Source organism: Sus scrofa, chromosome 2, assembly GCF_000003025.6.
Source record: "Sus scrofa isolate TJ Tabasco breed Duroc chromosome 2, Sscrofa11.1, whole genome shotgun sequence".
NCBI lineage: Eukaryota > Metazoa > Chordata > Mammalia > Artiodactyla > Suidae > Sus > Sus scrofa.
In genome coordinates, this window is record NC_010444.4 from 29548186 (window position 1) to 29563676 (window position 15491).

The 15491-nt window shown below is 35.6% G+C and overlaps 1 protein-coding gene across 9 annotated transcripts in view; it reads left to right on the forward strand.

The window, feature by feature from the left end:
* LOC100517025 overlaps nucleotides 1-15491 on the forward strand; it is a 431209-nt gene that overhangs the window by 183005 nt on the left and 232713 nt on the right. For all 9 annotated transcript variants that reach the window (XM_021085287.1, XM_021085289.1, XM_021085290.1 and 6 more), the window contains 2 exons: nucleotides 2519-2611; nucleotides 11953-12123. In XM_021085287.1, coding sequence (XP_020940946.1) covers nucleotides 2519-2611; nucleotides 11953-12123 — 264 coding nt within the window. The remainder of the gene's footprint in view (nucleotides 1-2518; nucleotides 2612-11952; nucleotides 12124-15491) is intronic.

The window sequence follows — 15491 nt, forward strand, 5'->3', positions numbered from 1 at the left end:
AATGAGGGTCCTTCAATAAAGAAATAATCATCAAGACTTGACACAAGTATGTTGTGCCACAGTTTACACGTAGACTTCCGTGTGTAGAAGTTGAGTTTGACATTTTATAATTTTACTGTTTTTGTATTACTTTAGCACAGGAAGAAATGTTCCTTGGAGAGACTGATTCCAAAAATAGTCTCATATGATGATTTTTTCCCCCTGTTTTATTGAGATATAATTAACATATGGCCCGTGTAAGTTTAAGGTGAATAGCATAATGACCTTCACATTAATGGCTTTAATGTGAAATGATTACCATGGTAAGTTTAGTTAACATCCATCATTTCATATAGTTAAAAAAATGTTTTCTGGAGTTGCCGTTGTGGCTCAGTGGGTTAAGAACCCAACCTAGTGCATGAGGATTCAGGTTCAATCTCTGGCTTCACTCAGTGGATTAGGGATCCTGTGTTGCTGCAGGCTGTGGTGTAGGTCACAGATGCAGCTCGGATCTGGGGTTTCTTATCCTTGTGAATTCTTAGAATCCACTCTTTTAACAAACTTTCAGATATACTATATAGCATTGTATACTACGCTATAGTATATACTATAGTCATCATGTATGTGACATGATGATTCTTTTTAAAAGAACTTGTTTTCAGCGGTTCTCAGTCTAAGACAGGGAACAGCAAACATTGCCTGCTGTCCAAAATCAGTCTGCCACTTGCTTGTTTTTAAGTTTTTTGGGGACAATAGCCACACTCATTCATTTCTGTGCTATTTCATGTTACGGGCAGAATTGAGTAATTGCAAAAGAGACTGTCAGTCCCCTTTCCCCTCAAGCCTAAATATTTACTATATGGTTCTTATAGAAATATTTGTCAACTTTTTATCTAGGATGATCATCCCACTACCAAAACAGAAACTCTGATATATTGAGCTGTATTATAAATCAGTGGATGAAGTGTTCATAGGTTTGATACTACTCTTATAGCTTATGATAATAGATTGAAGAGGCCGTTTGTTGACCCCCACCCCCATTTTTTATCCCAAGAATAGGAGTGGGTCTTTGGGCAGGGTATGGATTAAAGTTCATGTTAACTCAGAGTTCCCATTGTGGCTGAGTGGTTATATACCTGACTAGTATCCATGAGGATGCGGGTTCTGTTCCTGGCCTTGCTCAGTAGGTTAAGGATTCAGCATTGCCCTGAGCTGTGGTGTAGGTCACAGATGTGGCTTGGATCCTGTGTTGCTATGGCTGTGGCGTAGGCTAGCAGCTGCAGCTCCAATTCGATCCCTAGCCTGGGAACTTCCATATGCTACAGGTGTGGCCCTACAAGGCCAAAAAAAAAAAGTTCATGTTAACTCAAACGTGACTTGCCAGGCGTACAAATGAGAAAGCCTATTTAAAACAACAATATTAACAAAACAAAAAACATGGTCATTATTCATTCTTCATCTTCAATAAGGAGATATTACATGGCCTGTCCATTGCTTAAGAATTGTTACATACTCCAGTTCAGAAGGTTCTCCATCAGGCTGTTATTTTCTTTCTTTCTATTAATACAAATCTGTTGAGTGAATATTATTGTGTGAGTTTAGCTTTTTTCTTTTCTTGAAAATAACATTTTTTTGTCTTTTTTGGGGGCCACACCCACAGCATATATGGAGATTCCCAGGCTAGGGGTTGAATCCAAGCTGTGACTGCCAGCCCACACCGCAGCCACAGCAATTTGGGATCCGAGCTGCATCTGCAACCTATACCACAGCTCACAGCAATGCTGGATCCTTAACTCACTGAGTGAGGCCAGAGATTGTACCCGAGTCCTCATGGATACTAGTCAGATTCATTGCCACTGAGCTATGACAGGAGCTCCACACTTTGTTTGGAGGGGATTATTTATAAAGAAATACAGAATAAGCTAATTCACCTTTTTATAACATGGGTTAGCAGCAGCAGTAGAAGACCTTTATCTGGCTCTGTTCATGGAGCAAGTTGGAGGTAACCTTTCAGGTGTTTAAGATACAATTTACTCTTTGTTGTGAAATATTATAAATCATTTTGAACTGTTTAGAGTGTAGAATTGACATTTCTTTTGGTTTATATCCTTGAATTCTTATCCTGACATAAAAGGAGCCAGTTTATTCCCTTCTGGCATTGAAAGATTTTAGTAGAAAATATCAGCCTAAGTTTTTAAAATGTTGCTATGTTAATTTTGAAAAAATGCTTTTAAAAAGTACTCATCAGTGTAAAATGTCTACAATTAAGGACACCCCCCTCCCAAATCATATTTTATTAAGCCTAAAAGCAATAAAAGTGGAAGTGAAAAATTCAGTGTTAAATATATGTTAAATATATATATGAAAATGAACTTTCAGCTTATTTAATCTAAATGGAGTTCATTTTCACATATGTATGGGCCAAATTAATTTGAAATCAGCTTCCACGATTATGCTAAATTAGTTGTTTGAATAAATGTCGGTAGTAGGTGTCAATAGGTACCTATTTTCATGTCATTTACTTATTTATTTTTTCTAGTTGAATCTGGCTGCAGATGAACAGAAAGGGAAAATTACTGAAAAAGTCATTCTTTCAATGACAGCGAAGGAACACCATCAGGCACAAGAAGAAGTAAGGAACTTACTTTTAAAACTGTATTATAAAACTACAATGACTATTAATTTTAAAATTAGGAAAGATTTTGCTTGGGTTTGGTAGTGAACCAACTGCAGTTATCTGATAACAACATAATGAAAAAACTGGTCAAAACTGGAAATTATTTTCTTGAAAAATAATTATATGCTGAAGTAATATATTGTAATTTTCTGAAAAGTGCTTATGAATACTTTCTCATAAATTTCCTAAATTAGGAAATTATTGCATGCAACTGGAATCTAGAAATTATGAAACATGATAACATGGGAAAAACATTAACATTTTATTGAACTTTAAATACTAAAATCTTATTTTTATTTTCTGACTTTCTAGGAATAGAATTATCTTTCTGAATTTTAGAAATGCTAGCAATGTTATCTCTTATCAAGGAAAAACTGTAGTTTATAAATGTCAAGCCTAAGTGAGCTAATCATAAGATTCTGTAGGCAATATTGTAATGAAGAACTATTAAAGCAAGTCTTCTTCTCTCATGCTCATGCTGTGAAGTTGACAGCATATTCCATAAATGAAATAATAATATAAAATTGGTCTTAGACAAAAGGAGAAAATGATTTTTATGTAGTTTCCTGGAATGCAAAAGCATTTAATCTTTCCGAGGAAAGATCATGAATTTGCTAATTTCCATGTACTACTGTCAGTAAATAAAATCTATAAGCAAGAATTATTCTTGAAGAATAAGATAGCATGAATATTTAAAAATTAAACTTTCATGTAATTCTCTTTTGACAGTTTGGCAAAGAAACCTATCCAAGCTTTAGGGTTTTAATGTTTTCTTATCATTGTAATTGCATCTCCTTTGCTATGTATTTTACAATAGATGAATAGGTACAATGCATCAAATTTTCCTGGGTGGATTCAGTTCCTTAAGTTAGAGACTCCATTAGTATTTGGAACTTATATGTGTCTAGTATTAAAGATTATGTTGTAAATATTGATTGGTAAGCTCAGTAGAAAATAGTTCATAAATTTTTCTAAGATGTAACAAATAACAGTTATATAAAGATTTAAGTTATAGTTCTGACTCATTCAACTTAATATTGCTAAGTTAAAAAACCAGGTTATTACTATAAATTTAAAAAACATTGTCCTCTATCCATTTGACAAATGCTTTTTTTTTCCTTTGGTCTTTTTTTAGGGCCCCACTTGCAACATATGGAGGTTCCCAGGCTAGGGGTTGAATCATAGTTGCAGCTGCCGATCTATACCACAGCCACAGCAAGCAGGATCCGAGCCACATCTGCGACCTACACCACAGCTCATGGCAATGCCAGATCCCTTACCCACTGAGTGAGGCCAGGGATTGAACCTGAAACCTCATGGTTCTTAGTCAGATTTGTTTGATGGGAACTCCAAGAATGCTTTTTTTTTTTAATCATAAAGAGTTTTGTTACATTTTCACAGTAAGTTTAAAATAAATCTATTATGTACCTTGATATGGTCAACTTTAGGAAATGCAAATAAGAATCTCTAATTGAATAGTATAATTAAAATTATATTTGTACGGAGTTCCCGTCGTGGCGCAGTGGTTAACGAATCCGACTAGGAACCATGAGGTTGCGGGTTCGGTCCCTGCCCTTGCTCAGTGGGTTAACGATCCGGCGTTGCCGTGAGCTGTGGTGTAGGTTGCAGACTCGGCTTGGATCCTGCGTTGCTGTGGCTCTGGCGTAGGCCGGTGGCTACAGCTCCGATTCAACCCCTAGCCTGGGAACCTCCATATGCCGCAGGAGCGGCCCAAGAAATAGCAACAACAACAACAAAGACCAAAAAAAAAAAAAAAAAAATTATATTTGTAATAATAAATTATTATTGGAGTAAATAGAAAATAAAGAATGAACAGATTAACTATTTTCTGTATTTTAAATATTGCAATTATTTTGTTCATTAGTATTTTATGAAAAACTACAATTTCAATGGAACAGAAAACTAAAGTGTCCCAGGAAAACGATCATCATTCTAAAAACATAATTTTAATGCTGCCTTGTTAGCAAAACTGGAAATGAAAATTATCTTTTCTGGAAAATCCAACAATATTTATGCTTATTTGGTATTTCTTCTTTATTATTGTCTTAATGTTTATTTAGTACCTATACACATCACTATTCTTCCTACAAAGGGCCTTATTTGGTCACATACCTGCTTGATCAGCTATGGCTTCAAATGCCTTTTGTTTGCTTCAAAAATCAAACAAACAGTGAAGGGAATATGTATTTGTGTGTGTGTATGTGTAATAACTTCTAAATATATTCTGTATGCTATAAGAACAATTTTATGTCATTAATTTATAAGTATTTATATTGGAGTTCCTGTCATGGCTCAGTGGTCGATGAATCTGACAAGAATCCATGAGGACGCAGATTCGATCCCTGGCCATGCTCAGTGGATTAAGGATCTGGCACTGCCGTGAGCTGTAGTGTAGGTTGCAGACGCTCAGATCCTGTGTTGCTTTGGCTGTGGTGTAGGCCAGCAGCTACAGCTCTGATTTGACCCCTAGCCTGGGAACCTCCATATGCTGTGGGTGTAGCCCTAAAAAGCAAAAAAAAAAAAAACAAACAAAAAACAAAAAAAACCCAGTTTATATTAATTTTGATATGTAAATCAGTGACATCAAGTTTTGTACCTATTTCATATACAGAGATGTGAAATCATGATGGTAAAGAGAAGTGAAAAATGTGGGGGAGAGGAGTGGGGAGATTCCTTCAGCATTTATTTTTTTCCCACAGCTTATTTTTTACAAAAATATATTTCTAGGTGTATTTCAAAACCTAAAGTAAACATCATAAAATCTGAGATTTAGATTTAGATTTCTGCTGCCTGTAGTTTTATCTTAAAATCTTTTATTTCATATAACTTTCCACATGAAAACTGGGAATAATAATGTATGCATCATAAAACTACTTTGACATGATGATATGTGTTGAACTATATCAAGCTTTTTACAAATGGTCTATTGGAAATCCTTATGTAATTTTTTAATTGTCAGTTTAAAGTGTGTTCTTCCAGATTCTGTGAAAAGTTGACAGATTTTTTTTTAAAAAAATGCATATGGATTTTAATAGAAGAAATTCCTGTGAGAGAAAATGGGGAGAGCTCAGGGTAAGGCTGGGAGACTTGTCAGACATGAAATTCAGGCTTGAATGCAAGGAAGAAAAGAGGAATGGTCAAGACTGGGTGGATGTATTCTAGACTGTTGTGCAGTCTAAGGTAGGGCTGGAAAAGCTGGTGATATATCCTTGAGTCAAAGTTGTCCATCTGAGTCCTGTGACTCCCTGGGTTGGACCTACCTTAGTATCCTTGGCCACTGGTGCCAACCCGGTGAGGGACTTCAGAGCATAATAGTTTGGAACCTTGGTCAATTATGCTCTTGAGGTTAGACATCTGTGAAGCACATTCTTATCGCTTCCTCAAAAGGTATAGTTGACATTACCTTTATTGCCCTCACCATGTCCCTATCGCTAGATGTATTATAAAGATTTTTTTAATGTCTCTATTTTCACTTAGCAATGAGTTGATGGGGATGTTGGACTCTTAAATAGGCCTAAGGCGACACATAAGTGACCTCTGGCTGGAGACAATATAGATCTTCTTTCAATATAATTTCCATCCCTGAAGGGTTCTTGGAAACTATTAAAAAGTTGAAAGGGAGTTCCCGTCGTGGCTCAGTGGTTAACGAATCCGACTAGGAACCACGAGGTTGCGGGTTCGGTCCCTGCCCTTGCTCAGTGGGTTAACGATCCGGTGTTGCCGTGAGCTGTGGTGTAGGTTGCAGACACGGCTCGGATCCCGCGTTGCTGTGGCTCTGGCGTAGGCCGGTGGCTACAGCTCCAATTCAACCCCTAGCCTGGGAACCTCCATATGCCGCGGGAGCGGCCCAAGAAATAGCAAAAAAAAAAGACAAAAAAAAAAAAAAGTTGGAAGTAGTCGAAGTAGTTAGAATAAGAGGTGATACACACTTCAGTTAGGCTGCAGCTCATCCTTCCAAGTCAAGAGATTCTTAGTTTTTCTCACAGGTTCCCATGTCTTTCTTTGATATCAAACCTGGTTATGTTCACTTCCTAACGCCCAAAAATGCTGTGCTCTTAGGTCTGAAACAAAACATTTTAAGGAGTTAAAAATACCAATTTTAATCTACCTGTTTCCTTTCTAGTTCTTCTTAATTATATTGTAAATTAGAAAGTATCTTGGTCTTAAGTTTAAGCACTGACCTGGCTTTGAGACCATCCCATATGTTACATGCCAAGATGGTGTTTCTAGCATGGAGGCTGCCACCTTTTGTGATGATTTCAAGTGACAATTCAATACAAAGTGCTCTGGAGTCTCCTCACTAATATAGATGGATGGAATCAAGGCCACAAAGTGTTCTTGTTTACAGCTGAACTAATCACTAGAAAAACCAGGAGCTCCTCAAAGGGTCATTCATAATAGTCAAAGTACGGTATTAAGAATGTATGGTTCAGAGTGTACAGCTTGGATATGTATACATTTTAGAATGATTATAAACAGAATAATATTTTGTGCTTACTCTAAATCATCTTGAGAGGTTAATTAAATTCAAGGGTTTCACGAATGTATCACAGAAACATGACCAAACTGCCATACATCTTATGCAAACACCTATGTGTATGTTTATAGACAGGTGTGCATTTGCATTCTTTCAGAAGTTTGGTTTGTTTCCTCATCAGAATACTCAATTTTTTTTGCTACCTTCTGCTCATTTGTCACTCTCCGAAATTCTGTACAAGTGTCACTTCCGTGCTGCATTTCCAGAGAGAATGAAGAGTAGAATGTGTAGGCTTTCTGCTGCACAATGAGATGGTGCATTTTTTCAACATATGCATACGTAAGCCTTCTTTTGTGAATGGGACTGATAGGGTCAGATAATGTTTAAAGGGAAAGGCTTTATGTCTCTCAGGCCTCTATGTTTCCACATGGATGCTCCCACACACACATAGATTGAATTATGAACAAACCCATTAATGCTGGGATCACAAAAGGTCAAGTTTTGTCTTCTTTTACCCCCATTCACATTGCCTTTGTAGAGAGGAAAAAAAAAAGGATTTGTAGGAAAAAAAAGATTCATGATGAAGAATTTTAAAGAACATTTTCCTCCTTTTAGCAACATCTGTGGTTTAAAAAAAAATTATATAAAATAATCCAGGGGTATTATTTTACCACCTGACTTTGGTATATGAGTTATTTCATGCATAATGCTATTTTTAAGGGTAACACATTGTCATAATAACTGAGAACAAAATGTAGCACTTTGAGAATAAAAGACCTTATGAATATGTAAAGTAACAAAGTTTGAGTAAAACTGAATGGAAACTTTATCAAAATGTCAGTGTCTGGATTCTTGATATATTTTCTCCCATGTTTAAGATATAAGTTAACCTTTGCTAGGGCATCTTATTTGATAGTTTGAAGTTATTAAAAAAGCAGGTGATAATTGGTGTAATTATGCTTTATATACATTAACAGATAATCATGGAGCTAAGGAAAATGGCAAAAATGATAGAGAGTTTTTCTTGAAGCAACAGAGAATTTATAGGAAGTGAAACTTTTAAGTCTTTAACCAATAGCCCTTTAGAATGCAAATGACATCATCAGTTGTATGGTTGGTTGATTTCTGATGTCACATGAAATCCCTATCAGTGAAAGGCTATGGATTGTGACAGTAAAACCAGTCATGTATAACAATACTCTCAAATCAAAGCCTGAAATTTCTCCTATTTTTTCAGTGGCTTGCTATAGCACAAGGTATGATATATAAAATTAAAGAGAACACTGTTATTAACTAGCAAAATACATTGCATGGTACTTAGTATATTTTAAAGATTATGTAAAAGTATATGTTCTTAAGTCATATGATGCTGGGGATAGGGTTCAGAGAGGATCAGTGCTTTCCAGAAGTAAAATCTTTCTATTTAAGGCCTTTGGGTATTAGATTTTAATTTTGTCAGATAATTATAAGAGGAGGTCACTTGGCCCGTTTTGGTCTTTAATTTTGGTATGATAGATACCATTTTCTATCATCTTTGAACATAATACTGCTAGAGGATAGTATGGTAAAGATAAGGATGAAACATTGACTAATACTGAATCATCTATCATTTCCATGTTTTATATTTTACAACTCTCTTATAGGGTTAACTATACGATGGAAAGCACAGAGATTTGTTCCAGGAAGTAAGAAAAGGTCTTGAATCTTGAATAGCAAGATGAAGAATGGGTGGGTAACTACTGGGAGGTTCATTATGCTATTGGAGATAGATTAATTAGGTAGAGATGGCAGGATGGATTAGAAGGAGAGAGACTAGCAACAGAATATTCAGCAGGTATTTTGATAATCCAAATAGAGGGAAGGGGTGAGGATATGAGGGCTTTGGGCCAGAGTATTATTAATAATAAAAGAAACGAAGGAGAGGAAATATATGTGTTTAGAAGATGGGTTGATAAACTGTAGCCCCAGGGCCAAATCCAGCCTATTGCTTGTTTTTCTTTTCTTTTTTTTTGTCTTTTTTTTTTGCTATTTCTTGGGCCGCTCCTGCGGCATATGGAGGTTCCCAGGCTAGGGGTTGAATTGGAGCTGTAGCCACCGGCCTACGCCAGAGCCACAGCAACGCGGGATCCGAGCCGCGTCTGCAACCTACACCACAGCTCACGGCAACGCCAGATCGTTAACCCACTGAGCAAGGGCAGGGACTGAACCCGCAACCTCATGGTTCCTAGTCGGATTCGTTAACCACTGCGCCACGAACGGGAACTCCTTTTTTTTGTTTGTTTGTTTGTTTTTGTTTTTCTAAATAAAGTTTTATTTGAACATAGCCAAGCCCGTTTGTTTACATATTGTCTATGGCTGCTTACAATATTGCAGAGTCAAATAGTTTAATGGAGACATTGTGGCTCACAGAACTGAAAATACTTGTTGTTGATTCCTATTTGCAAATCATTTATTTAGAAGAAAGCATTGTTTAAAGGAAGTAGATGAGTAATCACATAAGAACAAGTAAGACAGATATGAAAGCCCAAAGAAAAATAGAAATCATTTAATTTAGGTAGTTTATATGCATATAATGCTTCTAAAGTTCTTGGTAAAAGTTAAATGTAGTTGAAGTAACTTATATTATATTATATTATATATATTATATTATATTATATTATTATATATTTCAAACTGGGTAAAGTGGAAAAATAAATATTCAAGTCCTATGGATAGTAGTGAGTGCCAACTCGTTTTCATTGACTTCCCTGAAATTCTCTGTAGAAGGGATAGAAATCATAGATCTAACATCAGACTTGGCTGGAGCGAATACCATATTTTCAGCTGAGAGAGACAGAAAGAGAATGAGCTGTCAGTACATGGGAGAATCTTGGAGAAGTTTCCTATTTTACCTGTGGACATTGAAGTGAGGTGGAGAATCTGTGTAGTAAATAGTTTCAAATTTTTAACTACTTCATGTGAAATGGGCAGGAGTAGGAAAGGAAACCAAAAAAAAAAAAAAAATTAGAACTGGATATATATATATAGAAAACCTCTCAATTTCACAATGAAAAACTAAGTAATAGAACATGTACATGAGACATTTATGATAGGTTAGCCATTGTGCTATCTGTTCTTTAATCTCATTTAATTCTCAACATAAGGTCAGTATCATTCTTCATCTATGGATAAAAATTATATTACTTGTTCAAAGTCTCTCTGTTAGTAAAGGAGAGTCAGGTTTTTTTTTGTTTGTTTGTTTGTTTGTTTTTTGTCTTTTCTAGGGCTGCACCCACGGCATATGGAGGTTCCCAGGCTAGGGGTTGAATTGGAGCTACAGCTGCTGGCCTACACCATAGCCACAGCCACGTAGGATCCGAGCTGTGTTTGCAACTTGCACCACAGCTCATGGCAACACCAGATCCTTAACCCACTGAGCGAGGACAGGGATTGAACCCACAAACTTGTGATTCCTAGTCAGATTCGTTTCCACTGAGCTGTAACGGGGACTCTGAGAGCCAGGATTTTAACCCAAGATTTCAAAAAGCCCATACCCTGTTCAGACTCACTCGTAATTCTAGCTGGGTCTAATTTAATTGTTTTAAAGAGATATGGATAAAGTTAATTTCTGCTTTTCATCTCTTTTGGTCACTGCTGTGTATCGACCCTTGCTTATGTATGTAGATAGATCCAATCTATTAGAGAGAATATAGGTTTATATAACAAAGGGAAGACTGAAAGAATTATAATGATTTTTAATTTTTAAACTATATGGATTAAAATATTAACTTATTTTTGAGTCCTCAGCATGTCTTATTAATAATCCATAAGTCAGGTTCATGTATCTCTTAAATTGCTGATTAGAAATCCAGAAATTTAAATATAACTGGTATATGTTTTTAAACTCTTGCTGTTTCTGGAAAAATTCTATGCATTATTCAAATATATATATATATATATGTATTCAAAATATTGTCCAGAATAGAGCATTTTCTTTGAAACATGGATATTTTGAAAAATTATATTTATGAAATTTAGAAAATTCTACTTTGAAATATTTGAAACGAAGAGGTTGATATATGTAAAAGGCCCACAAAATATTAAAGTATTTATCTTGTCTTTTTTTTTTTTTTTTTTTTTTGTTGTTGTTGTTGCTATTTCTTGGGCCACTCCCGCGGCATATGGAGGTTCCCAGGCTAGGGGTTGAATCGGAGCTGTAGCCACTAGCCTACACCAGAGCCACAGCAATGCGGGATCCGAGCCGCGTCTGCAACCTACACCACAGCTCACGGCAACGCCGGATCCTTAACCCACTGAGCAAGGGCAGGGACCGAACCCGCAACCTTATGGTTCCTAGTCGGATTCGTTAACCACTGTGCCACGACGGGAACTCCTAAAGTATTTAATATACATATTAAAAAATTTAAATGCAACATATGGATGGTAAAATAAAATATTTTTAAAAGGAAGCTATATATAATAGAATTAAATATTGTCATTGGAGTCTTGGAGACATTTTATTTTATTAAGCAGTTTAAAAATCCTTGGCAAACTTGTCAGATGTATATGTTTCTTTTTGTATCCAGAGATTTTTTTATTCAGCAACTGTAAAGTGCAAAATTAGGAATTTTCTCATAAATAAAATATGCTGATGAAGGAATGTATATGTTGTCTATTCTTTTTACTTGAACACAGAACTATACTCAAATTCTTATATTGAAGTCATTTTCCTCACATCAAACTAGGTACTCAAAAATTTAATAGGTGTGACATCAACAATTACTTCCTGCTAACAACTCTTGTAATTTAACCCCTTCAGGTGAACAGGCTGATTGATGAATTGCAGACAGCTATCAAAAGCCACAGAGGTCATCTCTCTAAACTTGGCCCCCAATTACAGGCTGAGCAGGAGCAATTCTCCTCTTATGTCTACCAACACATTAAAAGCCTACCAGCAAACACTCTTATCCCAGGGGGCCTGCAGCTCAAGGTGGGTGTTATTCTGTGACTCTCATTGGTTTTGGCCAGAAACAAAACACTCTGTTCCATTTGAAGACCCTTGTAACAATGCCGCTCAGCTTGAATTTCTTTTTGTGTCATCTTCCTCAAACTGGAGTTTGGATTACAAATGCTAATATTACCATCAGGGAGTATGTTTTAAAAGAAAATAGCTAGAGGCCTTTGAAATAAGGATTTATAGACTTTATCAACCCAGAAAAGTAATTTTAATGGAGAAGTATAATCATGAACGTTTACATGCTTTACTAAGAAACATATATATTTTTTTTTTACAGGAGTCACTATTTATTTCAGTTTTAAAAAGTAACTTATTTGTAGAAATGGACAAGCTTTAATAATTGACAGACAGTGGCAATAAGAATTAGAGGTGAAAGGCCAGGTGACTGATTGATGTTCAAACTACATTTCCAAGGAAAAGGATCTGTATTGGATAAGTGTGACACATGTCTGAGTTCACTTGGTAAAATCAATACTTAAGAATATACTGGGAAAAAAGGTGAATTGGTTATTTGTCAGGACAAGATGGCTAAATGTCTGATTACTCTTTGCTATTGCATCTTTGGAAGAGAAAAAAATAATTCTTACTCAACTAAAGTGATTTAGGTACCAAAAGCTTAGGGAGTTTAAATGTTTTTGTTTATCTAATAGAATATCCACATTAAGTCTGTCAAGTTAATATTGTTCTATAACCTCATATCTAATATTTCAAGAGACTATAGTAAAATTTGAATTACTCAAAATATGACTCTTTTCCATCTAAAGAACATTGCTACCACTCTTCATCTCTTTTGATTCTGATTATATTTGAATGTGATTAACATTCAAAGTAATAGTATTTTGATCTATAATTTCCCTTAATATTCATTTTCATTCTGCAAATAACATTATAAATGACATGTTTTCTGTCTATAACTTATTTCTTTAATGGCATTCCTTGTTTACATTTTGAATGAGAATATTACCATGAAAATTGACCTTTGGGGAGGTTATGCCAAGATAAACATGATGATTTATTTCTCATAGTCTGTTAGTCAGCTAAAGGTTTAGGAAGTGATGTTCAAGACATCAAGGTCAAGTGTTCCTATAGTCCAGAGGCATTGTTCTTTTCCAGATTTCTGACTTGGTTACAGATCCATTCTGCCATTTTGCAAAATACTTGTGGTTGATTAAAAGAGGAGCTAGATGAAGGAGTGTGGTTGCCTTAGTACCATTTACTTCCACTTATTTGTATCTGTAAATATCCTACTACCTGGAAAAAAGAAAAGTGTTTTTTCCTCACAAGTTTGTTATGTTTTTCTAAATCATTTCTGTCTCTTACTCATATTAGCACATGGGATTGATAGCAAATATTTAACTTTGGAAGCTGAATTGTTCTTCTCATATATTCCACTTTTAATATGTTTCAAAATCTTTCCATAGCAGTAAAGAGGAAAATTATATATGCAAAGAAGCCATCTTGTATTTGTTTAGACTCCCTGTGTTGTCCAATATAGTAGCCACCAGCCACTTGTAGTTATTTAAATTTAAACTAATGCAAATTCGTTAAAACAAAGAAATCTAGTGCCTCCATTGGTATGCCTGTGACTTTCCTGATTTTAGCACCACAAACCCTACATCTAGGAAATCTCTTGGTTCCAGGCAAACTGGGATGTTGGTCACCTTAGTCTTGTTTAAGAATTCCCTCCATCTCCTCCAAGGCATTCTCCTTTATGATTCTTCTCTCATTAAGTACTCAGCCTCACTTTATTTTCCCTTCTTTCTCTCCTCATTTCCCCTTGTAACACCTAATTTCTCTCAGATAATAAATTCCTCTTCCTATAGTTCAGTAAACCTAGACATCAGCCCCATCCTCAGGCCTTAGCACACTGGCATATTAACATCACCTAGAGATCTTAAAAAAATCCACAGGGTCCTCACCTCTAGATGTACAAGTCAGTGGAACAGAGTTGAGAGCCCAGAAATAAACTTGTACTTACATGGTTAATTAATTTATGAGAAAGAAGCCAAGAATATATAGTAGAGAAAAGACAGTATCTTCAGTAAGTGGTGTTGGGAAAACTGGACAGCTACATGCAAAGACTAAAACTGGACTGCTTTGATATACCATATATAAAAATAAACTCAAAATTGATTAAAAACCTAAATGTATGACCTAAAACCATAATGTTAGAAGTATTCTTCTTGTATGCTGCTTTGACATTATTCTTAGCAATATCCACCCCTCCCCCCGGCTTTTTTTTGGCTATCTTTAGACAAGGGCAACAAAAACAAAAGTAAACAAAGGACCACACCAAACAAACAGACAAACAAAAAAGCTGTTGCCCATCAAAGGAAACAATCCGCAAAATGGAAAAACATACTGAATGGGACAAGATGTTTGCAAATGGTATTCCCAAGAAGGTGTTACTATCCAAAATATATAAAGAACTCAAAACAACTCAATATCAAAAAGCCCCAAACACCTCAATTAAAAGCTCGCAGAGGAACTGAATATATATTTTTCCAAGAAAGACATGCAGATAGTCAACAAGTACATTGAAGATGGTCAATGTCACTAACCATTAGGGAGATGCAAATCAAAACCACAATGAGAAATCACCTCACACCTGTCAGGATGGCTATTATCAAAAAGTTAGCAAAAAACAAGCGTTGGTGATGATATGAGAAAAGGGAATCCTTGAGCACTGTTGATAGGAATGTAAATTGGTATAGTCACTATGGAAAACAGTATGGAAGTTTCGCAAAAAATTAAAAATAGAACTACTATACAATTCAACACTGCTGTTTCTGGGTATTTATCATGTACTCCCATATTCATTGCAACATCGTATGGAAGCAACCTAAGTGTCCACTGATAGACAGTAACTTTATATGATGACAGATGGTCAACTAGACTTATTATGGTGATCAGTTCATAATGTACACAAAAGTCAAATCACCATGACACTAATGTCATCACCCAAAACTAATGTCGTATGTCAGCTATACCTGAGTTAATAAAATAACAAAAAACAAAAACAAAGATTCATGCAAACAGTACTTCTTTCATTTAAGAGCCCCACATTTACTTCCTCCTGTCAGAACTGGGCCAGGCCTATGTTAAGAGAACTTTGATTTTATTTCTCCCATCTTTTGAGCTTCCTCTTTTCTCATCAATTCTATGATATTAATCCAATGTTTACATAAAAATTCTCTGATTGCCTACAATACAAATCCTCCCAAACTATTTCCAATAAAAAGAGGATTGGTCAAAAACATGTAAAGGAATCTTTCAGAAGTGAAAACCAGGAAATACAGCCAATTCTCACATGGAAGTCACTTCTTTTCAATATCTCGTTC